This window comes from Thunnus thynnus, chromosome 23 (genome assembly GCF_963924715.1).
Source record: "Thunnus thynnus chromosome 23, fThuThy2.1, whole genome shotgun sequence".
NCBI classification, from domain to species: Eukaryota; Metazoa; Chordata; class Actinopteri; order Scombriformes; family Scombridae; genus Thunnus; species Thunnus thynnus.
The window spans coordinates 3,797,525-3,823,170 of NC_089539.1; the positions used below are offsets into that span (position 1 = coordinate 3,797,525).

Below are 25,646 nucleotides of genomic sequence, written 5' to 3' on the forward strand. Positions count from 1 at the left end.
TGATTGCAGCACAGGGTATGATGTAGTTTTTTATCTGAAATATGCTGTAACTGATTGCTCTTGCACCCAGACCACAAAGAACACAGGATCGGAACAAGTTATATGAGTGATTGGGGCTATATGACGTCTGATCCACTACTAATGAACTATTTTTAACTAAAATGATCATTGAAAATGATGGCACAAACAGTGCATTAATTGGCTCTTTTGATCCTGTGGACCAACTTGCAAAATCCCTAATTGTGAAATTGTGTAATCTGTGAGGGAAGCAAAGCAGATTTGCGTATATGAGGGTCATGACACCTCATAACCTAAAATAGCACTTAACATCCAAGAATATGTATAAAGAGTGCATCCGGAGGTCTCTGAATAAATACAGGTACTCTGGAAAGAAAGTCTGATAAGATGAATAACGAGAGATAACAGTGTTGATAGATCATACATTTCTGAGCCAATGCACTCAAGAGAGAATTGTGGAGTATAAAGCCTTTGTCAAACCATAAGTTTTATCCAATTTCTCATTATCCACTGCATGTTTACTTGACTGTTGACTGATTATACACTGATATGAACTGATGCAGAGAATGAAGAAGCAGAGACAACAAGAGGGATGGAGAGAGCGAGCACAAAGGCTCTGTGGCTTCCAGGTGCTTCCAGGAATAGCCGAGCGACTAATGGCGCTGGCCGGCAAAGTGGCCCATAATGCCTGTTGATGGAAAACACAGCCGGCCAATTACAGCGCCCATATCTAATCACTGGGGTCAGGGGTCAACTCTCGTCCACCATCTGTCTTCATTTGGCATCCCTATCATGAGCTGTTGCCTCATCACCGGGGGGAGTTCGATAGATTTCAGCGTACGGTCAAGAGGCAAAGGGATGGTTGACACACACACACACACACACACACACACACGAGCATCCAATATGCAGAACAGTGACGTAATAAAACTCAGTTGACATTCAAGCTCCATCGATGCAGAGTACAGCTCCCACACACACTAAGACACACATAAACACTGATTCAAATGTTGGAGTGTGTGAGGTGATGTACTAAAAAGTGGCTGGCAGGACAGATCTGCTCAGACAGACGCTTTATGGGAAAAAGATCATATTCCTGAAAAGCCTGAATTTTCTGCCGTCTCCTCAGAAGACAGAGGAGCTGTTGTTATTCAGGACGCCTCCTTCAGACTGAGTGTGTGTGTGTGTGTCTATCCAATATAATAAATCATATGCTATAGAGCCACGAGCAAAGACAACAGAGCTGCATAATTATGCAGAAGGTATTTAAGGGGATTTTAAATTTAAAGGGCAAGTTCAACCAAAAATGCAATCAAACATATTTTTCTCCTATCTATAGTACTGTTTTGCTGTGAGTTTAGGGGAAAATCTGCTGCAGTTTGCCCAAACACAATGTTTGCATTTTGGGTTTTGGTTAAAAAAAAAAAAAAAAAAAAAGTGCACAAAAAGTGCTGCTATCATTGTCATGTTTTTAATTGCTTTTGCCAAGAAATATGTCCGGGAGGTCCTGTGGAACATGTTGGAAATATAGTCATCAAATGTCATTGAAATAATGTTTTTAATCTGAAAAACTTCTCAATTAAGTTTACTCTAAGTTACCACCTATTAAGCTGACCATTTGACTCACCTTAGCTCTAAATGCAAAAGAGATACAGTGGTAAAAAAAAAAGAGGAATCAATGCCTATACTGTCCCTGCTCAGGTTTTCATGTGCCTAAAAATAGAAACATGAATCCATATAAACTTCACCTCGACATTAGCGACATCTGAATATAGAAACCTGGTGAGCAACCCCAAAGTACACTATTGAGCAAGAAAAATAAATACAAAATAAATGACACAATGAGCCCCATGCGTTTCGCAATTTACTAACATGACTAATGTTAATATTTGTCCTTTGATGGGGGGGGGGGGGGGGGGGGGGGGGGGTATGACGTGGGATAAATGAAAAATAAAAAAACTTACACTGACTCAAATAAACTCAACGCCCATGTTATGGCAAAGCAACAAAGACAATAGTTAGTTAAACAGGAAGTTCAGCGTAATTGCACTAAAATCAGGATCAATATGTCAAACAATTCTTAATTGATTATATTTAGTTTGGATATGAATTAAAGTTACAACAGTAACTTCACAAATAATCTACATTTCCCAACTCATTGTACTGATGTTACTTTCTTTAACCGTGTTCTGGCAGAGGACGCCGAAGTGGCAATCATCCGAAACCTGTGCACACTCATCTGCATCTGTAAAAATATCAACATCCAAATAAACCAGATGTCACTAATCGTTCAACAAGCCTTGATGTTGGGTATGACCATGTCTTAGTAGTTAAGTGTGTTACAAAGCATCTCTTCTCCTTGTATGAGATCAAAGTTTTTTGCACATGGTCCCTGACAAATAAAAATATTAACTTGAGCTAAACTAAAGTAGGTTAAAATTACTTTTGGCGAAGCTTGCCGGCACCAGTGCTAGCTTTGCTACCACTGACCATTCCAGCTGCACTCTGATTTCACTAATTTCTTTAACAAATTCAAATGCTGTTTCTCAAACAATTTCTACAGATAACTTTAAAAAACATAAATATCATCATCTATAACATGAAAACCGCACATAGGCTGTATAAAAATAATGGACGTAGCTACCGTGACATCACCCATTGGTTTGTGAACTCCCATTCTGAAGCCTCGAGTTTGGCATTTTGACCGTCATCATCTTGGATTTTTGGAGCCAGAAGTGATGAGAAGTGACCATATTTGAACAAGAGTGTGGAGCTGGAGCTCCCCAGGGTTCAAGTACAGCACCTTACACACTGCCGTGGTAGCGACTTGTCAATCACAAGGTAGCTACGCCTTAAAGCATACGCTGCTTTATTGTCTATTTCACTCTAAATGGGACCGTAATTTACAAATTGAACATTATGCTGTATTGAAGAAGACTTGAAACTAGCGATTGAGACCATAAACTCATTAGGGAACTGTTTACTGAGGTAATAAATCAAGAGAGAAGTAGGGTAATTTTCTCATAGACTTCTATACAAACGGACTTCTTTTTGGTGCCAGTGGAGTCGCCCCCTGCTGATCATTAGAGAGAATGCAGGTTTAATGGTCTCAGGTTTACAGTCGTCTCCTCTGTAGTTTTCTCCCCTACCGTGGCCTTTTTAATTGCTGATAACCATACCATTGTTGTGATGTTTATTGAGGGTAACATGATGAAATTTTATTTCTGCTATTCATGCTGGGGTTTTTTAAATGTACATACAGTAATGTGTTTCTGGGATAGAGGGCATTTTCTTTGATAGGATGTTCTCATGCTAAACTAGCTACTTCAGCAGTAGCTGGCCAGAAGGATGTAGGATTGCATATTTTCTGCCCACCAGCAAAGCAGCTGTTAGAGGCTGTAATGTTAACTTCAGGACTTCAATTAGGAGAGAAACATTACTGTTTTTATGTAATTATATAGCACTTTCATTGTCATTGGGTTCAATTGGATTGGGATGAGTTACATCTGATAGCTCTAAACCTCTGCAAATTATAGTAAATATATATGGATACACTGTATGGAATGTCAGAGCAAACATAAGTTTTACTGTGTTTTGGTGTTAATTGAAATTTTTTTAACTTTTTTAATTGAACAAATTGACAGTTTTTTGAATTCTCTTATTCTAACTGGTCTACAGAGCAGTAAAAGTGCAAACATTTACAGTGCAGATGAACCGTGTGGAATTTAAACCCCTAAAACTGATACCATGCATATCACAACACAGCCCTATCTCATTTTGTGTGCTTGTGTGTGATTGTGTGTTTGAGCACATGCAGCTGAGCAAACAGGTAAACTGTCAGATATTCCTGGATTAAAAGAAAAAATCTCCCCTACAACACAGCATATTTCCAGTGCAGCAACAATAAGGTCTGGGAGCAGAAAACATCAGTCAGAGAGCATATTGCTGTATTCACCGTCAATGGTGGATAATATGGATAGTTCTTTCTCTGTATAATGTACATGTAAACCCCACAGCTGGAGCTTAACAAGTTCAGCCAAGTTCTCTAAGGGGGTTTGTCTAAATGCATTCTGGGAAACATAGGAAATAACTAACTGTCAAAAAGATCCATTACAACCCATCATTTGAGCAGATACTGCACACTTGTGATAATAACTAGTAGAAATGATGGCCAAAACTAATACATGGGAATTATTATTTAATCTCATCAAGATTTATAAAACGCACAAGTGCTGTAGCATCATTTATACAAAGGCAGTCTATCTAGTTATGAGCAGTGTGAAGCATACGGTACATGGGAAAAGATTAGAGGATTGTGTGTGTGTGTGTGTGTGTGTGTGTGTGTGTGTGTGCATAAATAAACGTGTGAGTGAGCTGGGATTCAGCACAACACAGAGAGGGAGAGAGGGGGAGAAAGCATATCTGTGCGCTCAGAGAGCTCCAGCTGTGGTGTGCTTTGAGGCAGAAGTGAGTGGAGGTGTGAACGCACAGCCAGGTGCTGCCCCGTCTCACCCTAACACCCTCGCTCAGTCCACTTCCTCCCCGTTAATTAGGAGAACCTGTGGGGGGGTGGGTGATGGTGATGGTGGTAGGGGGTGTGTATGTGGGGGTTGTGAAACAGCTGTCTAACCCACCGTTACATCAGCAGAGACCCCGTGCTTATGCTCAGATCAATTCAGGTTCAGTCTAGATCTGGCTGAGATGTACTGAAGTTCTTACCAGACATCATCTCTCCTGCTTATGTATAATTATAGCTGAGGGGAAACTGCTTCTGTGTTGCTACACAGATAGAAATAAGACACATTTGTGTTAGGGCATACAGCTATGCAAGATGTCTGTGATGGTTACTGGGACCTCTCCTTGGATGTGATTGACAGGTATTCCTTGGAACATCAATAAGAACTCTTCCTACACACCTTCCTTCTTTACACCTAACAGCACCACTCCCTGGGCTATCCCCGGTAACTTCCCATCTGCAGTGTAGTTAAGACATAGTTAAGGTTAGGTGAGGATCATAGCTGTGGCAAATAAGCCATTGTCATTCTAGTTAGGGATAGGGTTGGGGCTGCACAACTAAAACATTAGGTGCGGGTTAGGAAACTCGTGGTTACAGTTTAAAAATTCAAATCCAATATTTAATGACAGTAGACAGACAGTAGATGGAATGCAAGGTCACTACACTGCCATCTTCTGCAATGACCACAGTCATTTTTTTGCCTGGCTAAATAAAAGACACAAAACTTGCTGCAATGGTACCGGATGATGGCATTATATTTAAAGTGGTACACTGCAGAATCGCCCAATATGGACGGAATTCCTGGGGGTACTGAGCTGAAACTATCCATGAAATCTATCTCAGCAAATTTGAGTCAGACAAATACAACAAGTAGCTGCTGAATCATGCTTGATTTATACCTACTGTATGTAGTTGTTCAGAAAATCAAAGTATGCTTCATGCAAACTAATGTAGGTCGTACTAAGTGTCATCTAACCATGTCTAAAGGCAAAAGTATTTATACATGTGCCAAGTAGACACACTCAAAAGTGGGTCAAAAAGCCTGCCATTATAGCCTCCTCCTGGCTCCTGTCTTCAAGAACTCTGTGTCTTTTGCATGTCTTTGTATTCTTGAAGAATCACATAAATGGAGATAAGGGTGCCCACTTCTAGACAGTCTCTCCTCAAAGGCATCCATAGTGTTGTGCTCAGTTGTGCAAATGAAAAGTGAATTAGGTGTATGAAGGACCTGGCCTACGAAGGTGGGCGTGATTGTCAGATTCTCTGTTTTGAATAGCCACTGCAGCCTCACCACGAAAAGGGTGTTTCAGACACTGTTGGCACATCTGACAAGCACTTTGTTTGAAGTATACTGAGGACTTGAGTCTGATGACGTTGCAAGTCATCATCTCAACACCTATCTGAAACCATAAATCACTGACTGGTCCAACACCAATCTATTGGTTCAATAGATTGTTGGTGGAGGTGCATGAAACTTCAGTCTTAGCAAAAACTCAACTTGTGATGTTCATTGACTTTGCATCCACTGTATAAAGTCACAAATGTCCATGAACACCTCAAAATGTGGCCTTATTGATTGATTCGCAGGGGGTCCTGGGTGTCTTTTCACCTGGATTTGGATGCATTTGAAGTGTGAGTAAGTATGTGAAGTATGATGAAGGAAAAGAAGCCTGAAGAAATGGATGAAGGACAGGGACTCACCCTCGCAGTGCTTGCCGTCTCCCTTGTAGCCTGGTTTGCAGATGCAGTTGTAGGACTTGGCCGTGTTCTGGCAGAGGGCGTCAATGTGGCAATCATCCGAACCCTCTGCACACTCATCTGCATCTGTACAAATATCAACATCCAAATAAACCAGATGTAACCAAAGTCACTGATCATTCAACAAGCCTTGATGTTGGGTATGACCATGTCATAGTGGTTAAGTGTGGTACAAAGCATCTCTTCTCCTTGTATGAGATCAAAGTTTTTTGTACATGGTCCCTGACAAATAAAAATAATAATTTGAGCTAAACTAGAGTAGGCTAAAATTACTTTTGGCGAAGCTTGCAGGCACCAGTGTTAGCTTTGTTACCCCTGTCCGTCCCATGGCCCCCGTGAACAGAGTTTGACCACTCCAAATGCATTCTGATTGCACTGCAAACTCTATGCATTTACACTTGCACCAACGTTTTCTGACAGCAAGCGCTGCTGTGGCAGTTGCCACACAGCTACATTGATGTTCAGCATTTTGAAGCTGGAATTATGCTTCTCCAGACTGCAAGTAGGCAAACATGGAGTGTGGTCACTCATACACTCGTGTGGCTGTTTGTTTTATACTTGTATGTAGTATGTTTACGTTTCTTTTCATCTCCGTTTAAAACCAGCCTCCTTATAGGAGTTGAATCACCAAATCAATCCCACTTGACACACAGGTAGGCACAATACTCAGTTGAGATTTTGGAAGTACACTTCTGCAACCTATGGTTACTCATGACAACCTTTTCTGCATATGTTTGTAGAACCCTTCATGTGTATCTTTGGAGGAGCATAACTCCAGCTTGAATCTGTGGTAGCACGGCGCAACTCCACCACTAGCAACTCCCCTCTACCTCTGATACTCACTACCATACATCACAGGCTGCTGCTATCCACCTATTATAGTCTCATCATGCAGCTAAATAGAGCAGGTTGTGGCTAACAGAGGAAATGGTTAGCAAAATGAAATTAATAATATAGTACATTTTGCTGACCAGGTTAGTATCATATAACCTGACGCACCAGATGGTTTGTTACACAGAACCACCTTTCAAAAAATACTTGGCAGGTGATTGGATGAACCATCTGTTTATCACCATCTATCACCATCTATCACTGTCTTACTTACCTTGCAAGGCAGCTGGATTCGCGAGATTACGATCATGCAAGAATCCTCATAGGATGCTGATTGGTCTGAACCACCAGTGGTTCAGACACAAGCACATAACTTGAAACCTGACAAGATGGATTCTCACGTGATCTTGTGAATCCAGCTGCCTTGCAAGGTATCAAAAGCATTGTTTATTGTTCTACACTGGATTATCAAATTTTGAAGCTGAGGTCCCTCTGATACTGTTTCTCTTCGTTGATCTGCGTGTTCCCTGCTAGTGAAAAGGTGTATAATGCAGGAAACTCGAATACCAATAAAAATAGCTCCTGTATTGTTTCCCTCTTTGTAGTTTCTATGGTTTCCATGGTCACATGGTGAGGCATGGTGGCAAGTTGAAACAGTTAAACCATCATAAACTCCAACCGCAGTGGTGAATTGCCATCCTCGTTCACAAGAGTCGCATGGCTGCCATCATGTCTACAGTGAAAACCATGGAGGTGGCAGCAGCAATTGCTAACTGTCTGAAAGCATGTATATTGCCCTTTTCAGAGGTAACAGACTGGCTCATTTGTGTGTCATTTAACTGACTTCTGAGTATAGCAATTCACATCACAAAATATCAGTTGCACATAGAAACACATGATAATAGGTCCACACTCACACATTTATTTCATTGATTTCATTCTTCTTTTTTTACACCTAGAGGAGACCAAAATAATTCATGTTTCTGTTTGTCAGGTGGACACAATAACACTGATGAAGATGTAATGAGGCTTACGAAGTTTCTCCGGCAGCTTTAAAATAAGTTGAATTTGGAGGTCAAATCTTTCCTGTGACTGCAGGAGTCCTGAGAGCAGGAGTGTGTTTAAAGGGGTGGCATGGGGTGCCCCCCTCCCCTGGAAATGATTGGCCCCCCCGGCGCTACCCCAATGCCCTTGGGCTAGAGTACTGTGACAATGCCCCATATCAGTGGATCAGAGCGCTGTCAATAGCTGCTTGATTTGTGATGCGAAATCACAGTAACACATTTTCCACAACCATCAAACAGGAGGAAAGACTTGAGACAACTTGATTATATTAACAACACCATGTCTCTGTTCATGGTATGTGCACACTCAATTATATATTTTGAAATATGTGGACTGGGATCTTGTTGTTCTCTGCTGCGATAATATGCATAGGTGAACAGCAACAGCAGTGAGTGATGTAGCCTACCAACAGTGGAAGGCTACTGAGGCCTCGATTGCCCTAGTAAAGACGATCCTCGCAGGTATAACAGCTTCAAAAGATTCCACGTGTCCCATTATAATATTTTGTGGGTAGTTAGTTAGCTTAGCTAACGTAACTTATGAGTATGACTTTCCCGTGTTATTCAGCAGCAGTGTACCACAACATAAAATAGACAAATATTACTTTATCAGTTCATCCTGTTATTTCAAAGATTAAAGGCACAATCCCTTTTCCTACATAGGCTGCGATAAAGTGGTTAACACTGAAATGTGGGGTTTGAGAATGTTAACTTAGCGATCTGATCCAATGACATTAGGAATTTTAAGCTGTAGAATGGTGTATACCGTTACGTTTGTATTGGAACAAAACAACAGTATTTTGGAGTGTGGTGGGAGAAATTAAGCTCTTGAGTAATACAAGGTATTCGTTCTATTTACATATCCAAAAAGGGCTTCACAATTGAATGATTCTGCCTTTAATCAGACCAGACCATAGCAATCAAATGTAGCTTTGTGTATTTTAATGGCTACATTAGTGACTTAATGGTTTGTATTCATTTTTTAGGGAGAATTTAGTGGGAAAAATAAAGAATGAAAGGGGGGCAGAGTCAAACACAACCTTCCACCAGTCAGGGACAACAAACTAGCAGCCACAGACCTGCCAGCACAGGTCAGAGCCAGCCTGAGTGGGCCAGCGAGGGCTACACCAGCAGCCGCAGCCATCTACAGTATCAGCAGCAACAGGTGAAAGTCAGAACATGAACCTGTTATGCATTTTCTTCCTTTTCACAACCAGGTCACAAGATACCACTTCCCAGATAAACATATTAACCATGGTAATTGATTGTTTTAGATATACCCAGTGATGAAAGCTCCCACCAAACCTCTGAGGGAGAAGAGGACCAGTCTCAGAGCAGGCTTCGCAGCAGAAGTTGTTCAGATTCCGAGGGTGACAGTGACAGAGAGCACCACCCAATCCCATCTGGATCAGAATTTGCTATCCCAGTTGGACCTCAAGGTATATTGACAAATGTCATCTTTCAGTGTTTAGACCATTTCACTATGAACACTGGTGATGATGAAATAACAGGAGTAATTTTTGGTGTATTTATACTTTTAGATATTTCACAACCTAGAGCGGTGGGTCCCATGCAGCCTAACTTGAAAATGTTCCCTTGAGTACAGCAAGGACAAGGTAACAAGAGGAGAGCAATTAATTCTACATGGTATAAAGAATATGGATAGAATATTCACGAAGTCAGAACTCGGCCCATTGTTTTGGATTGCAGAAAATTTTTCACTCCCCTCTGCCCCTCAGTCTGCCTTCGCTTCACTCTCTGGTTTTGCAAACTGGAAAAAGCACTATATAAGGATAGTGGGTTTGCAATACATTCCAAATCAGAGCACCATGGAAATGCCATGTTGGCATGGTCTGAATGCAAAAGGGAAGCTGAGAGTAACACATCTTTGTTGCAATCAATGGATAAAGAGTACCAAAAAAGAGTGAAAGAGAATCGGGACAATATAAAAACTGTGGCAAATGTTCTCCTGCTTACTGCTACACAAAATATTCCCCAAAGAGGCCATTGTGAGTCAGAGGAGTCAGAGAATAGTGGGAACTTTCTGGCCATATTGGACAAATAGCAAAACATATCCCAACAGTGAAGAAAAAAATGTCCAGCGGAAATGCTAAATACACAATACCACAAAAAAAGAAATCCTTGATTGTTTGGTGGAGATGGCATAATATCATCCTAGAGGTCAAAGAAAGTGAAGCGTTCAGTGTTCTAGCCGATGAAACTAAGGTCATGAAAAAAGAACAAATTTCAGTCGTCCTGAGATATTATTATAAGGGGTCAGTACATGAGAGTTTTTTACATTTTCAAAAAGCTGATAGTTTAGATGCTGCAGGCCTAATAGAGAAGATCATCGATTGTCTAAAGAGATATGGGCTGGAATACAAAACCAGTCTTGTAGGCCAGGGATATGACAGAGCATCCATAATGAGCGGAAAACATGCAGGTGTTTCTGCACGCATAAAGGCAGTGGCAAAACGTGCATTCTATGTACACTGCAACGCACATTGTCTGAACTTAGTTCTAGTTGATACTGTCAAGTCAGTACTTGAAGCGGCATGTTTCCTTTCTGTACTAGAGAAGCTATACATCTTCATGTCGGGCTCATACATTCACCATAAATGGCGAGAAGCTCAGCGAGAAATGTATGGAGGTCAGCCTAGAGAGCTTTAGAAGCTTGGCAACCTAAGATTGGCATGCAGGCACTTTGCGTCCTTGAAGATATTGCTGATGAGAGAAGTGGGGACAGGTCAGTGGAGCCAAGGGGCCTACTTGTCAAACTGACTTACCTTTCATTGGGCTTCTAGCAACATTCCGCAAAGTGCTGGGTGATACCAAGCTTCTATCAGATATGCTTCAGTCACCGTCACTAGACCTAGCAAGAACTGTTGAGCTTATTGAAGCACCTCAGGACTCAGAATTACAGAGAGGAATCCTTTTTTGATGAGCTATGCAGAGTGGTCTTAGACACAGCTCAAAAATGCAATATCAGCATTGAAAGGGTGAAAAAAAAGGCAATGGAAGACCATCTCTAGACTAGAGCGATCTGTAGTGACATCCACTGTTTGTGAGCGTTGGACTGACCAAGATGACAAGGATGGTTTTCGAAAGAACATCTTCTATCCAATCCTTGACTCTATGATTGGGGAGTTACAGAAACGCTCCTCCAAGTCCAACTGCAACATAATGAGAGGTGTTCAAGCACTTCATCCCAACAGCAACAACTTTTTAGAAGTCACCTTTTTAATTTGCGGAGATCGACGAGTCAAACATACATGATCTGAGGGACGAGCTGCACCAAGCCAAAAGGATTTTGGAGAGGAAAAGGACACACACAGTGCAATGTGTGTATTGAAAATAAAACAAGTTAAATGAATAATGAATGCCTATGTGATGTTTTTTATTTAGTAGAACAAAATTGTGTTGTCCTATCCGTGCAAAACGATTTTCAGGCAGTGCCACTTTTCATATAATACCACCTGTATTAGAGCTTAGGACACTGCACAAGAGCCTGAAAATTGTGCCTAAAATGTTTTCTAAGCCAATTTTTCAATGCTGTATTTATTTCTGATAGAATTTTTTGATTTTCCATGGGCCCCTCTGACTGGTTCTTGGTCTTCCCCGTACCACCTCATTTAAAAAACCCTGGAATTGCCCCTGATGCAGAGTTACCATGTCCAGCTTTAATGGAACTGAATTGTCTTTTTCACATCAATCATATCTTAGGACATCTTTGCCAAATGTGTCAGATAGAATCACAAGCCCTTTTGTATGACAGTGAGAGAGAGCTGTAGAGACAAGGTGCAGCACCAGACAACAAGGGAACAGAGAGTTTAACGGCTCCCTGATTGATCAGGTTATTGATAGAGGAGCTGGTCACATCTGAGCCTGAATCCCAGGGCAGAGGGCCAACTCATTACAGAGTGTACACACACACAGAGGGGAGGGGCAGGGGGGGGCAGAGACAGACATAAAGATGTTTTGGTTTCTCTTGGTAAATCTGTCATTGAGCATCAGCACAGAGCTCCTCCATCAGAGTATAAATAGCCTGTGTGTATGTTAGACAACCCGTCTGTAAGCAGCCTGCGGTCCAGCCCTGCTCTCTGCCTGGCCCTCCGCCCAGCTCCGCTGTATAAAGGCAATAAATAAATGATAAAATGGAATTTATAATAAATATTTTTCTGTTCAAAAAAAGTCAGTGAGTGTTTTATTGGAGCAAAGGCGAGAGCTAGAGAGCAAAAGAAGCAACAAGTTTAAGTTTTTGAAGTGTTTTATGTGATTTTTGATTGTGAAATGCTGCAAGAGGGGACACTCCAGCTCTTCAAGCTTCCCTCCTCCTCTCTGTATAAACCTGAGTCCTCCTGGTTTTGACAAAGCCCCGGCTGCATGGTGGCTCACTGTCTCAATATTGACTCCTCACCCATTCACAGCAGTGGGAGGCTGAACAATGCGCTGCTGCTGCTGCTGCTGCTGCTCGCCGGTCAATATTGGGCCCCTGCTGCCTGCCTGCTCCTCCTGGGACTTTGACGGCCCCTCTCCCACCCACATTTACATACACACACACATACGCGCGCGCGCGCACACACACACGCACACACACACACACACACACACACACACACACACACACACACACACACACACACACTCTCCACCTCCCTCCTCCTCATCCAGCTCCGGACCGGCCACTAAACCCAGAGGCAAGATGCTCTCTAGCGGACTCCGCTTCTAAAACCACCCTAAGTAAATCATTTGCATCACTCCCAGACTCACATATGAAGTGAAAGATTAAAACAGGCATTCCTCTCACTCTAAATGAGAGCAAATGAGCGCTTGACCAAGAGATCAAGCTGCGGTTTCCGATTGAAATTGACCTTTGCGCGCAAGAAACACAAGTTCCAGTGAAGTCAGGGAGGCTGGTAAACGGCTGAAAATTCATTTGCGCATCAAGAATGCCTTTCAGAGGAAAATGGCAAGTGAAACTGAGTTTCTGCCAAGACTTTGGCTTATAAGCAATCACGTTCGCTTTAAGAAATTACCAATTTTACTGTCAAATAATGTTTTATGACACCGGAAAATATCCCTAAAGGAATTTAAGTGCGCAAATGTGAGTTTGCAGTGCCATTCATTGTATTTCTGCAAACATCACGAGGTTTTTACAATATCACAGTAGATAAAAAATGCCATGAAGTAGTCTCTAATATTATTATAGGAACTTGCAGTGTGCATGTGGTGTTGCGGCACAAGTTTAAAGTCCCCTTATGTTTTTCATCTCTAATAATATCCAGTGATAATATTAGTTTGTCAGTCATGTTTCACTGGTTTCCCCCCTTTAACCCGGTTAAACTGAAGCCACCAAAAAGTACACTGAATGTTTGACAATAAAACAAGACAGAGAGGAAAGGGGAGCTCTTACCTGCGAGTCCGACATTCCCCATCACCCTGCAAGTATTTATGAGGAGGATAAACAAACAAACGTCCCGGGAAAAACAAGCGCTCCCCATGCTGACAGACGGTGTGAGGATTCAGCAGGGCTTTTCTGGGGGTTTGGACTGTGTGTGTGTGTATGTGTGTATGTGTGTGTGTCTCTGACACGAGAGGAGGAGGACCGCTTTTTGGTAGACTGGCAGCGGCAGGGAGGGAGAGGGAGAGAGAGAGAGAGAGAGAGAGAGAGAGAGAGAGGAGAGAGAGAGAGAGAGAGAGAGAGAGAGAGAGAGAGAGAGGGAACAGCAGGGGAGAGTGGAGCAACCCGAGCCCTGTGATTGGCTTGTTTGTGCCGGTAGAAAGGAGAGAGAGAGAGAGAAGAGAGAGAGAGAGAGAGAGAGAGAGAGAGAGAGAGAGAGAGAGAGAGAGAGAGAGAGAGAGAGAGAGCATGTGGGCCTACTGAGAGTCATGATGATGGTACTCAGGGTTCCCCAAACCCCGAAATCCACGACAAAAATAAAAACTCTAATTCCTATTATAGGGAACAGTGTACAGAATGAACTAAGGGCAAGAAAGGAAGAAAAAAAAAATTCTTGTTCTTGCTTTTTTCTTTCTTTTTTTTTTTTTTTAAATATTTCTTGTTAAATATTCAGTAACTAGTGGAAAATCCTTCAATGTCAGTTGGCTAAATTGCTCATAACCAGTGCTTGATGAGGGGTCACAAGTAGATTTTGTATCCAACTAAGGATCTCTAAATATGCTGTCTTTCTCAGCCATGAGAGGCTACTGAAAGTCTAAGGAGGTTTTAAGGATTAAGAAATACTGACACCTAGTGGCATAAATGGTTAAGAGTGGATTACTGATTGAACAAAGTGGGCAACTGGCCCAGGGCCCGCAGCCTCAGATTGTTTGTGTTGCAAATAGTTTGTGGTGATTAGACTGATTGCAAATTTGTTATGTAATATGCACCACAAAAACACAATAAAAACTGAAATGTAATCATTCCTCCTGTTCATACTGGCTACTAAAAGATCCACTTTAAATGTGCTTTCAGTGTAAGTGATGGAGGCCAAAATCTACAGTGTGTCCACACAGTCATCTTGTGCCAAAATACATTTAAAAGTTGATGAAAAGCTTATATGAGGCTTCAGCAGTCTGAGTTAGTCATATCAAGTGGATAACTGCCGTTTTTAGCATCAAATTCCCTCTTTGTGTTTCCTCAGACAGTGTTTCTCTGTTGAGCTGCGGTGGAAATATAGTAACAAAAAGAAGGACTTTGGCACTAAAAAGACTCTAACATTTAGAGATATCTACTTGATTTGACTCATTTGGACGCTGAAGCTTCCTATTAGATGCAGCATGCTAACACACTGAGATTGGGTGGTGAACAAAGCAATTTCTTGGTCTACTGACTTTATGTCCATATTGTCCTCAGATTTATCCAGATTGAGATATGACAGTGTCCTTATTCTTTGCGGCAAAGGTGATACATTTCTGCCATTTTCTAGAAAACATCTGTTTTTTCCTCCACATATACACAAAATGAGCACTTTATTAGGAACACTGTTGCAATCTAATGCAATCCAATACAACAGCTCTGCCATAAATTCTACTTTTATGAAGCTTCTACATTTTCAGCTTTTGTTGACATTGTCAGGGAGGTGATAATTCTACTTGGAGTGTATTAAAGTGAAAAGGGTTCCTAATATTTTGTCCATTCCATTAGCATACATGGGGGGCAAAATATTAGGAACACTTTTCAATATAATGTACTCCAGTACACCACCACCACCACCCACTGCAACCTTAATAATGAACATAAAGTAGAATTATCACCTTTCTGACAATGTCAACAAAAACTGAAAATGTATAAGCTTCATAAATGTAGAATTTACGGCAGAGCTGTTGTATTGGATTGCATTAGATTGCACAGGTGTTCCTAATGAAGTGCTTGGTTAGTGTAAATCCCTCACTGTGTCACTACATTGTTAAAGCATTGTGCACAATCTTAGATAATTAAATACATTTAATTATCAGACACTGACACAATAGGGGTCGACATGTCATTTTTGCCCCAGCGCCTATTGGTTAATCAGGCTTTGTCAAAGGTTCCCCAACTATTCATTCAAATCAAATATCAGAAACCATCTAAATAAAAATGACTTTTGTGGTTTTACTTGCAAAGTTCTTTTAATAAACTAACAGTTAAATTGAACCACTATTCCTCATTGTTGGCCTCTGGAGCAAAACCAAGGAGCCTGGAGGTTTCAAAATCTCATTCTGAGTAACTCTATGTGGGTATCAATGAATACAGTGCTTTTATTGAGGTTAGCTCATTATGTCTGCCATTCAAAATACTCACATATGCAAAACTTCATTTTTTAATCAGACCCTATGGCTATGTCTAGTTACAACTTTACTGATGACATTTTAATACCTTCTACAGTCTACAGCACTCAAGAATGCTTACAGGCGGGCCCGAGGCTGGCTGGGAACCTACTAAACATTCATTCTGTTGAAACTGCAATTGACAAGTGTTTATTTCCCAGAAACCGCCAGCCTCTGCTTTGTTTGTTTTGTCGTTCACGAACAATTCGTTCAAAAGAACGGATCTTTTGGGTGAACGAACTGAACTGAATCATTTCCTGAAATGATCCGTTCATTTTTCAGTCAGTCGTGAGCGAACATGATTTGTTTGCAGGGTGTGTTCAAGACAGCAAAATAAATTCAGCAGCACTGATCTTGGACTGCAATCCAAATATATGACATTATCTAGATTAATACACACACACACACACACACACACACACACACACACACACATACACAGGTTTACTTAAGTCACTTTTGGGGTATTTACATAGACTAAGATTAATTTCCTGGAGACTTACCCTAACCTTAACCTTAACCACTGATCTAAAAATCAGCATTTTACCAACTGGGGACACGGATTTTGTCTTCAGTTGCACAAGCCGTCCCCAATTAACTGGTCTTAAGTCTGGTGTGTGTCCCTGAAAGTGACTTAAGTTTTATCCAGAACCTTCAGTGTTTGTTTATAGAGTTTATGGAATGGTTTCATTGTTGTGATGCATGCCTGAAACCAAATTGTGACACAATATGACACATAGGATAGTATTGGAGTACATAAATAAAATTGCTGCGTCTGTACTCATTAAATTTTGAATGAATTTAAAATGAGCTAGGTTATGTTTGACAGTCACTGAATTTTTTGAAAATCTCACCACCTTTCATAGTTTACAATGCGTTGTGAAACCTGCAATATGAAAAAAATGGGTGGCTGAGACTGTCTCAGATCCTTTCACTGTGAGGGAACGTTGCATGTCCAGTAATTCATTCACTCATGAATGTGAATGTGAGTCCTGAGTGATAGACAGTCACTGGCTTATCCTTCATGAAAGACCATTCTCAGTTCACTAGCTAGCAAGCTGAACTGAATGTTCGGTGGAGTTTCAGTTCAGTGAGTGGGAATATAATAATATAATATATAGCGATTTTCAAAAACAGAGTTATAAAGTGATGTACAAACATGAAATTGAGTAAAATAATGAAAATCATGGGGAAAAAAGCAAAATTGTCAGTTAAAGCATTACAGGGGCAATTTCAAATATGAATGTAAAAACAAAAAATGAATAAAGAAAATAGACAAAAAGTAATTAAGTAAAAATGAGAACAGAAATAAAAGCATAGGAATCAAGAATTAAAAGTAGCTTCATACGAGTGTGTTTTGAGGATTGATTTAAAATGTGGCACCGATTTAACGTGCCTGATCTCCTCATGCAGGGCGTTCCAGTCTGAGGGCTCGAACAGCAAATGTGCAGTCACCTGGAGAATAGAGATAAAGTATGGGAAACACAGAGGGAGGTAACAAATTTATTGATGAAAACACCGGATTGTTCAATAGAATACAATATTATCTCGTATATACTTATTGTATATTATTATTATAAACTAATGTAAACTTGAGCCTGTTCTACACACTCCGGTACGATGGGTGGCGGTATGCATCTAAAAGTTAGTATTGTAATGCGCCAAAAAAACGCAAAGAAGAAGAAGACCGAGCGTTGCCTTCAAGCGCAAAAGGTTTTTCATGGTTAGCAATGACTTTCGTTCCTTTCCGCTTTTTGGCGCCACTTATTTGCTACATTGTAACATTTAACAACTCCCGGTGCTCTATGACTGCAACATTGTATCTGTGCAACTGTGGCCACTCTGTTTTTACAGGCCTAGCATCATATCTATGGAGCTCCTTCAGAGGAGCGACAGGGCCTTTGGACTTTTTAGCATTAACTACTGTAGAATGACAGTAGTTACCCCAAATTTGCCTCATGTATCCACACCTGTATGATGGCCTGCTACCCTGCTGCCGCCCGCCCTCTCGTTTTGCGACGTTTTTCTGCTATGTGTTGCTTAAATTGTAAGATAAAATTAACACAATTAAGTACAATAGCCCTGCATTTTTCATAATTTCAAGCCAAAATGTCATGAACAGGTGACCCAAGGACATTAGATATGTAGGAACTGTCATATGTAAAACATGAAAATTGCATTCTGAATTATAAATAACGAGATGGAGAAGAAAGACCTTAGTTGAAGTTATAGTCGTCTACATTACGAGGAGCACTCGAACACAACACGAAACCTCACCAACTGTCATGGCGTCTCTCTTGAAGGGGGTTTGGTACTGGAGAAAGTAGCCGCTGTCATTTATCAGTTTTCACCTGCGCGCAGAGCAGCGAGTACCGACTTAAGAGGCTTTTAGAAGCGGGTAGTCACCATGGGGACAGTCCATGCTAAGGTAAACCTCGTTTCTTCCTGACAGCTGCTCCTTTCCAATTATTTATTTGCCATGACCTCCCCGCCAGCCTGTGCTGAAGCCTGCAGTGTTACAGGCTGGGAGGTATTGTCAAAATGAAATAATGTTATATTATCCATACAGTTCTTCGGTTTACATATTGTTGCGGTAACTGGGACACTGATGGTGCTTTCAGGTGGTATTTACAAAGAAGAGAGATTTGAGAAGCCATTTTATTAACCCAGAACAGCGTAATAATTTTAGAAAATCATTCCACTCTCCGGCAATACTGTTTCACTACGCTTCAATTACCGTAAATCCCAGAATATATCTAGTTCCATAACCTTATATAAGTATTGTTATGTACCGTATACGACAAGTCAACTGTCTTCGTTATTCAAAGTTCCTACTCATCTGAACAGACTGTACAGTGACATTCACTGGTCGTAGGACATCAGACACGCTTATTTAAAGCCCCACCCATTGACTTTCCTGCCCTCTCTCTTACAGACAGTTGCCTTACATAGCTTTTTGTCGTTGTATTGGACTGCGTTCTCAAATTTTCCAGTCTGTCTTAAAACCACAGTCAGGAGCCCAAATGAACATTGCAACAGGTTTTCTTTCTGTAATGATTCCTCCTGTTCATACTGACCATTAGAAGATTCTTTCATAATGCAGTTACAAAGTAAATGATGGGGGGCCAAAATCCTCAGTCCTTCTGTGCAAAAATGCATTTAAAAAAATATATAATATGAATAATAATATGAAGCTTCATCACTTACATTGAAAGCACATTTGAAGGGGACTTTTTAATAGCTAGTGTGAACAGGAGGAACAATTATCTTTTCTCACCTTATAACATAAATAAATACAGACCAACACAAAGCACAGCCTCAGGAATGAGTACTGAGTGGACCCAACTCCTCTCTGGACAGAAAACTGCTTCACAAAGACGTAGAATTAATTGCAAGGGTGTTATGTTTCATCTCCTGCGAGTGATTCAAGTATTATAAAGTGTTGTATCTGTCCTCGGTGCAGAGTCTGGATCCTCTCCCAATGCACGGCCGAGACTTGGGCGTCAACCCTGATGACTTTGTGGATGCTCCAGAGCCAGAGCAGGAGGCCAAGCAGGAGATCCTCGAAAACAAAGATGTGAGTTGAATAAATTAGTAGTAGTCATGAGGAGTTAGTCATCGTAGTCGTTAAAAAAATGTAATGCTTATCTTTCTTAAGATGATCTTTCTCCAGATTATTCAAATCAAGATGATATTGTTCAAAGTTTCAGTCTTTTGAGTACAAAATTCTCTCTTTGTTCTTCAAAGGGAAAGAGATTGTTTCCCTGTTGAGCTGCTGCACGAGGATAATAACAAAAAACAGTGAATTTTGTACTAAAAAGCCTGTAACTGTCCTTTCAATTGAAACATAGCATTCAAGTGCAAAAAAAAGACTTTTTTTAAACTTCTTAGTCAAGGAAACACCTGCAGCTGGACAAAAGCAGTGTCAGCTGTATAAAGGCCGAATCCACTTTCGATGACGGTGATGTAGAATGAATCCACATAAAATATCTTTGACTGCAGGTGATCGTCCAACACGTCAACATCCAGGGTCTGGGGAGAACTAAAGAGGATCTGCTGGGCTATGAGATCTCTGATGTTTTCCACGCCAAAAACCTCATCGATGTACGTATTTATGACATGACTCACAGGCGAGACTTTATGTTCTGAAGGATTCTTTTCATTTTTGCATGAAGTTGTAGTTTCACTAAGTGCAGAGCTCTGTGATCACAGGTGATGAAAAAGGCTCACGTCGCCAGACAGAGGCTGCTCCGCCTGGGGATTTTTAAAGATGTGGAGGTGCTTATCGATACATCTGAAGGTAACTGATTCACTGCTTCCTACAAAGAGCCACGACGCATACAAATCACACTCTAGTCTCTAAACTCAAATGTGAAAATTTGGTAAAAACAACTTCTGAGGAACATTTAAACATGCATCTTTAGCTCTTGAATTCATCTGTCTGTCAGTGCCCAGGATCAGTATTTGTATTTCTATCAGTTTTGGGAATTTCTTTCTTTTTAAAAGGGACTGTATGGTGTATTTCTATGGATGAAATGGCTGTTTGTCCAGCTTTACTCTGATTATTTCCTCTCTCCTCAGGTGTGGATGCCTTGCCCAATGGTCTGGATGTAACTTTTGAGGTGACAGAGATAAAGAGGCTGACAGGAAGCTACAACACCATGGTCGGCAATAATGAAGGAAGCATGGTGAGACAACCGACACTTCCACATGACTCATGTCAGTCTCTTTGTTTTAGGCTTAGAGTGGAGCATCAGTGCATTGGTTACCTGTGAGGTTTATCAAGTACCAACAAAATCCTCACTAGCATTCAAGAAAGCATTTTTTAGCTTAATGCAAAGTTATCTTTACATATCTGACCTTTTGTGCATTTTCTGAAAATTAGTTTTGTTGTTTTTAACCCCTTTGCACTTGAGTCATCTCACAGGGAAGCATCACAATTGAACTAATCAGTTCTCATGTCCTCCAGTGAATACAGACTAGTTTAAAACCATCATCATCACAGTTATTAACAACTGAACAACAACAAATATTAGCCTAAATGAACACAAAATGTTATCAGCTCTCAGCGTGTGTGTGTGTGACCCTCTTTACTGTCTTTCAGGTGCTGGGTGTGAAGCTGCCCAACACGCTGGGTCGAGCTGAGAAACTCACCTTCCAGTTCTCCTACGGGACGAAGGAGACGTCCTACGGCCTGTCCTTCTTCAAGCCCCAGCCTGGACACTTTGAACGCAAGTATGAACAGAACACTGTCAGCAACACAGATCCATCGTAAACTGTCACATAGAGCAACAGCTGCTGCAACTTTAACCCTTTGCACCCGCTGGAGGGAATTTGCATCAGTAAGATAAGATGTTCTTCTCATAAGTCAGTCAAATGTGAACTCACGGATAGATTCAGCGTAGCTTACACAGAGATATATATGATCCTCATAATTGCAGATGTTTCCTTAGAATCATCAGATTTTTTCTTCAGCATCAAAGTAATCCAGTGACAGTCGTCTGTACATCCACGCTCACAGTGCAAACAGGAAGTGCTAATAGTTCATTCAGCAGGACTTTTCATGCTGACAATTTACCAGAAAGAAAATAAATATCGGCTAAAGAAACAGGGCTACAATGTAAAATATGACTTCCTCAAAGCGTTCTCATTTAAGCATATCATTTTTTGATAAAACCTGTGTTCATTCAGGCAGAAACGAACAATTTAAAAATTTTACAAAACTATTTCATAAAAACTGTTGTGTGTAGTAGCTTGATTGTGCCACCATGGAAGAGTTTTTCTTTATTTGTTTGTCCTCTGTTTCAGCCTCACCCTAAACATGTACAAAGTCACCGGCCAGTTCCCATGGAGCTCCTTAAAAGAGACTGACAGAGGCTTGTCTGCAGAACTAAACGTAAGAGTGCGGTCATGTGTGCTCGTGTGCCTGTGTGTGTGTTGACTTGAAAATCAGCTCACATATAGCACAAACAAGATATACAGTATGATCATAGAGAAATACACTGACAAGACATTATAAACACACATCCAGCAGCTAAAGGTAGTTGATTTACTTCCTCTCCTCCTGCAGTTTCCTCTCGGGATGACCAGCCACACGCTGAAGTGGGAGGGTGTATGGAGGGAGCTGGGCTGTCTGGCACGCAGCGCTTCCTTCGCCGTGCGAGAGGAGAGCGGACACTCGCTGAAATCTGCCCTCTCGGTACATTCTGAAGCCTTGTACTACTAGTAAACCTACAGCGTATGTGTTCTCTATTCAGGAAATGTTTATGTTGGTTTGGTTTGCAGCACACCGTGTCGATCGATTCAAGGAATTCTGCCATCTTCCCCAGCAGAGGTGCCTTACTGCGGATCAACCAGGTAAGTCTGCATATGTACTGTATGTCCATATACATGCACAGTAATAATAATAATAAATAAATGATGTGTTCAGAGGATAAGAAAGTGCAGTGTAGGTAAGCTGGCACTTAAAACCTTTGTGTTTTGGTGCTTCATCAGGACAACATGATAAAGTGGATCTGGAAGCTCACTGCTGATGAGCACAGTTCACCGTTATGTTTTGAAACATCAGGGTTGAGCTGGTAGGAAATGTAGAGTTTTGCGGTTGACACTGGAAACCATAACAAAATCAGGGAGTAACGCATTTTTACCTGTTTTCTCTCTTTATCAAAAAAAGACGTTTCATATCTGTCAGGCTTTTTAAACAACTGGACGTATTCACCTTGTTCAGTGCAGTGATACATGCATGAAACTGAGGTGTGTGTTTGCTCTGCAGGAGCTGGCCGGGTACACAGGAGGAGATGCCAGCTTCTTGAAAGAGGATTTTGAGCTGCAGGTCAACAGACGGCTCTTCTGGGACTCAGTAAGACACAAATAAGTCACTCCAAACATATTCAGCAGGACTTTCTTATAGCAGCTGCAGCATAGTGCTGATAAATGTGGACCTTTAAATGTGCATTAAACACCAGGGGGCGACAAAGCACTACTAAATAGTTCTTTTGGTATTCTTATGATATACTGAATATTTTCTATGTGAGGTTTTGTGTGTTTTAAGGAAACATTTGTGTCCTCTCAGGTCTTGTCTGCATCTCTGTGGGGTGGGATGCTTTATCCCATCGGAGGACAGCCGTCCTGCATCGCTGACAGGTTCGTCTGATTCATCCAAGAGTCATCTGGCTTTGACACATCACTGACTGCTGGTGGAGAGCTCAACAGGGCACTGCTAATTAGAATCAAACTGGCTCTTTATGAAGAGAATGATCTCAAACTGCAAAACATCCATTAAAAAAATAAATAGCATCTCATTGAATATCAAGATTAGAATTAAGAAGGACTCAATTTTTAATTTTTTTCCTTTATGTTGTATTTTTAGCCTTAAATGTCAAGCCAATCACCTCACTTGTTTCAAATGGCAGATATGTGATTAGGAGATAAACTGCACTCTGAGTGGATGATTCAGTGATACTTATGTGTTTTGTCCAGGTTTTACCTCGGAGGTCCCACCAGTGTACGAGGATTCGGGATGTACAGCATCGGGCCACAGAGTGAAGGTAAAACCTGTTCTCACTGTCTGCCAAGCATAACAACTTACATTGAAGTAGGTGTTTCACAAAGATCGCTCAATATATCAGGGTTTCACCGCCTTAAGATGCAAAACAACAATATTCTGATATTCCTCAAATTGAGACAAATGAAGACTGTGGTTATCCTCAGTTACAGTATACTTACAGCAAAAAATATACATTATCAACACTTCAAAAGTGCAAGAATGAACAGAGGTGTGTAAGGAGCTGTATGTATGTAACATGAATCTAATGTGTGTGCTGTGTCTTGGTTGAATGGCCTCGCTATGTTCTAGGTGACTATCTGGGTGGAGAGGCGTACTGGGCAGGCGGTCTGCACCTCTACACCCCGCTGCCCTTCCGACCAGGGAAGGGCGGTTTCGGAGACCTTTTCAGAACACATTTCTTCCTCAACGCTGGCAACCTGTGCAACCTCAACTATGGTGGGTGGACTCAAAAATATTACTAGATAGAGATCTCAAGACAGACTGGTGGAAAAAGCTTTCATTTTAATAGTCAGCAGGGACCCAGTAAGAGAGCCTGTATTAGGTATAGAAATGAGACAGTGTCCTAGTTGTGGTGTGACATGATCAGTGTTGTGTGTGTGTGTGTGTGTGTGCAGGTGATGGTCCCCGGGCGCACCTTCAGAAGTTAGCTGAGTGTATTCGCTGGTCATACGGAGCGGGCATTGTGCTGCGCCTGGGAAACATCGCAAGACTGGAACTCAACTACTGTGTGCCCATGGGAGTTCAGAGTGGAGACAGGTAGGAGCCATGGACTACTACTCAACTACACTCATGATTGTAGTGTGTTTTTAACACTCATCAATTTTGTCTCTGCATCAATCTTAACCAGAAAAATATATACGTTTTTGAGAGGTGTGTCACTACATCCAGGCTAATAATCCTGTCAGTTACAGTTATTGGTATTCAGCTTACTTCGCTCGTTGTACTAGCCTGGTCACAAGTACAACAGACCACACGTCCACACCCTCCTGTGATTTAGGTTTAGTAAGGTGTAGTGTGTAGTGTGACATTGCTCTGTTAAAATTAGCAATCATTCTAGGATGATTTTTAATTTCTCTTCCTTTTTTTCCCTCCTTCCTCTCATAGGATATGTGATGGAGTCCAGTTTGGAGCAGGAATTCGCTTCCTGTAATGTCATCACTCCACTGCCCCCAGTATTCAGTACTCCAGCAGAGGCTGTGATGTGAAAAGGGAGATCGTCTTGTCATTTGTCACCTGTAACTTGTTGTAGAGTGTAACACTAGCATGGGTCCTATGTCCTGGGGAAATGTGCCTGACCCCCCAAACCCTCCTTTGATACACACAGTTTGAAGTCGAGGTGCCAGTGTTGGAAAACCTTTTTACAAACACTCTTTCACCCATTTTGAGAGTCATTTGAGAGTTATTTCCTTAGCAACAATCACAAGGAACTTTTATCAATTATACAATCATGGTGAATCCTACAGCATGTCAGGAATGGTCTGTTAATTCAACAGACCATTGAATTATAGTTTTAATTGGAGACACTTCTCCTCTTCTCATAGTAGAGATGTAGTTCAGGAACTCTCCAGCATTGGCACCTCGTCTGTGCAAAAGTCATCTAGCAGTGATTTCACCCACTGTGTTCCCTGTGGTGACACAAAGTAAATTATTTTCCAGAATGTTAAGAGATTTTGGGTATGTTCCCTGTTTGCCTTCCAGGATGACTTTTGTTTGACAGTTAAATGCGCACCACACACTCTCGTGACCTGTTGAATATCTATCGATTTTGTGCTGCGTGATTGAATGATTGCAGCAGCAGCGAGGGAATGAACCAAGAGAAACCAGCACTTTTTAAATCAGAATGGAAAGGGAGGTGTAAGAAAGGAACGGACCCTCGTGCCAAAGCGGTCCGTTGTGATGAGAAGAACAGCGGTTTGATCTCTCGGGCCAGCAGCAGAGATGGAACCACAACCCCCCCTGCACCCCCCCACACACACCCCTCCCTGAGCAACATCCACCACCAGTGCTCTTACTGTTAGTCTTTTTTTGATGTTGTTGAAGCTGTTTTGTTCTGTACACAAATAAATCACAGCTGCTCCCCTGG

At 41.3% G+C, this 25,646-nt stretch overlaps 2 protein-coding genes across 4 annotated transcripts in view; one reads left to right on the top strand and one right to left on the bottom strand.

Annotated features, from left to right (window-relative positions):
* Positions 1-13,791, bottom strand: part of scube1 (signal peptide, CUB domain, EGF-like 1) — a 123,186-nt gene extending 109,395 nt beyond the window's left edge. Inside the window, exons 1-2 of one of the 2 annotated variants that reach the window (XM_067581060.1) lie at positions 13,601-13,791; positions 6,236-6,358 (exon numbers count right to left, since the gene is read on the bottom strand). In XM_067581060.1, the coding sequence (XP_067437161.1) occupies positions 6,236-6,358; positions 13,601-13,688 (211 nt within the window). In that variant the 5' untranslated portion in view covers positions 13,689-13,791. The remainder of the gene's footprint in view (positions 1-6,235; positions 6,359-13,600) is intronic. The other variant, XM_067581061.1, reaches the window with a different exon arrangement.
* A 3,856-nt stretch (positions 13,792-17,647) lies between these two features.
* samm50l (sorting and assembly machinery component 50 homolog, like) lies at positions 17,648-25,646 on the top strand. Of its 2 annotated transcripts, none has more exons than XM_067581549.1 (15): positions 17,648-17,719; positions 19,460-19,573; positions 19,999-20,100; positions 20,209-20,296; positions 20,578-20,684; positions 21,101-21,231; positions 21,805-21,892; positions 22,067-22,195; positions 22,282-22,353; positions 22,769-22,855; positions 23,069-23,139; positions 23,476-23,543; positions 23,852-23,998; positions 24,178-24,319; positions 24,668-25,646. In XM_067581549.1, exons 1-15 carry the CDS (start codon positions 17,717-17,719, stop codon positions 24,711-24,713), a joined length of 1,395 nt encoding a protein of 464 aa, XP_067437650.1. In that variant the 5' UTR covers positions 17,648-17,716; the 3' UTR covers positions 24,714-25,646. The 2 variants fall into 2 exon arrangements, with proteins under 2 accessions (XP_067437650.1, XP_067437649.1); XM_067581548.1 differs by lacking the exon at positions 17,648-17,719 and adding an exon at positions 18,253-18,424.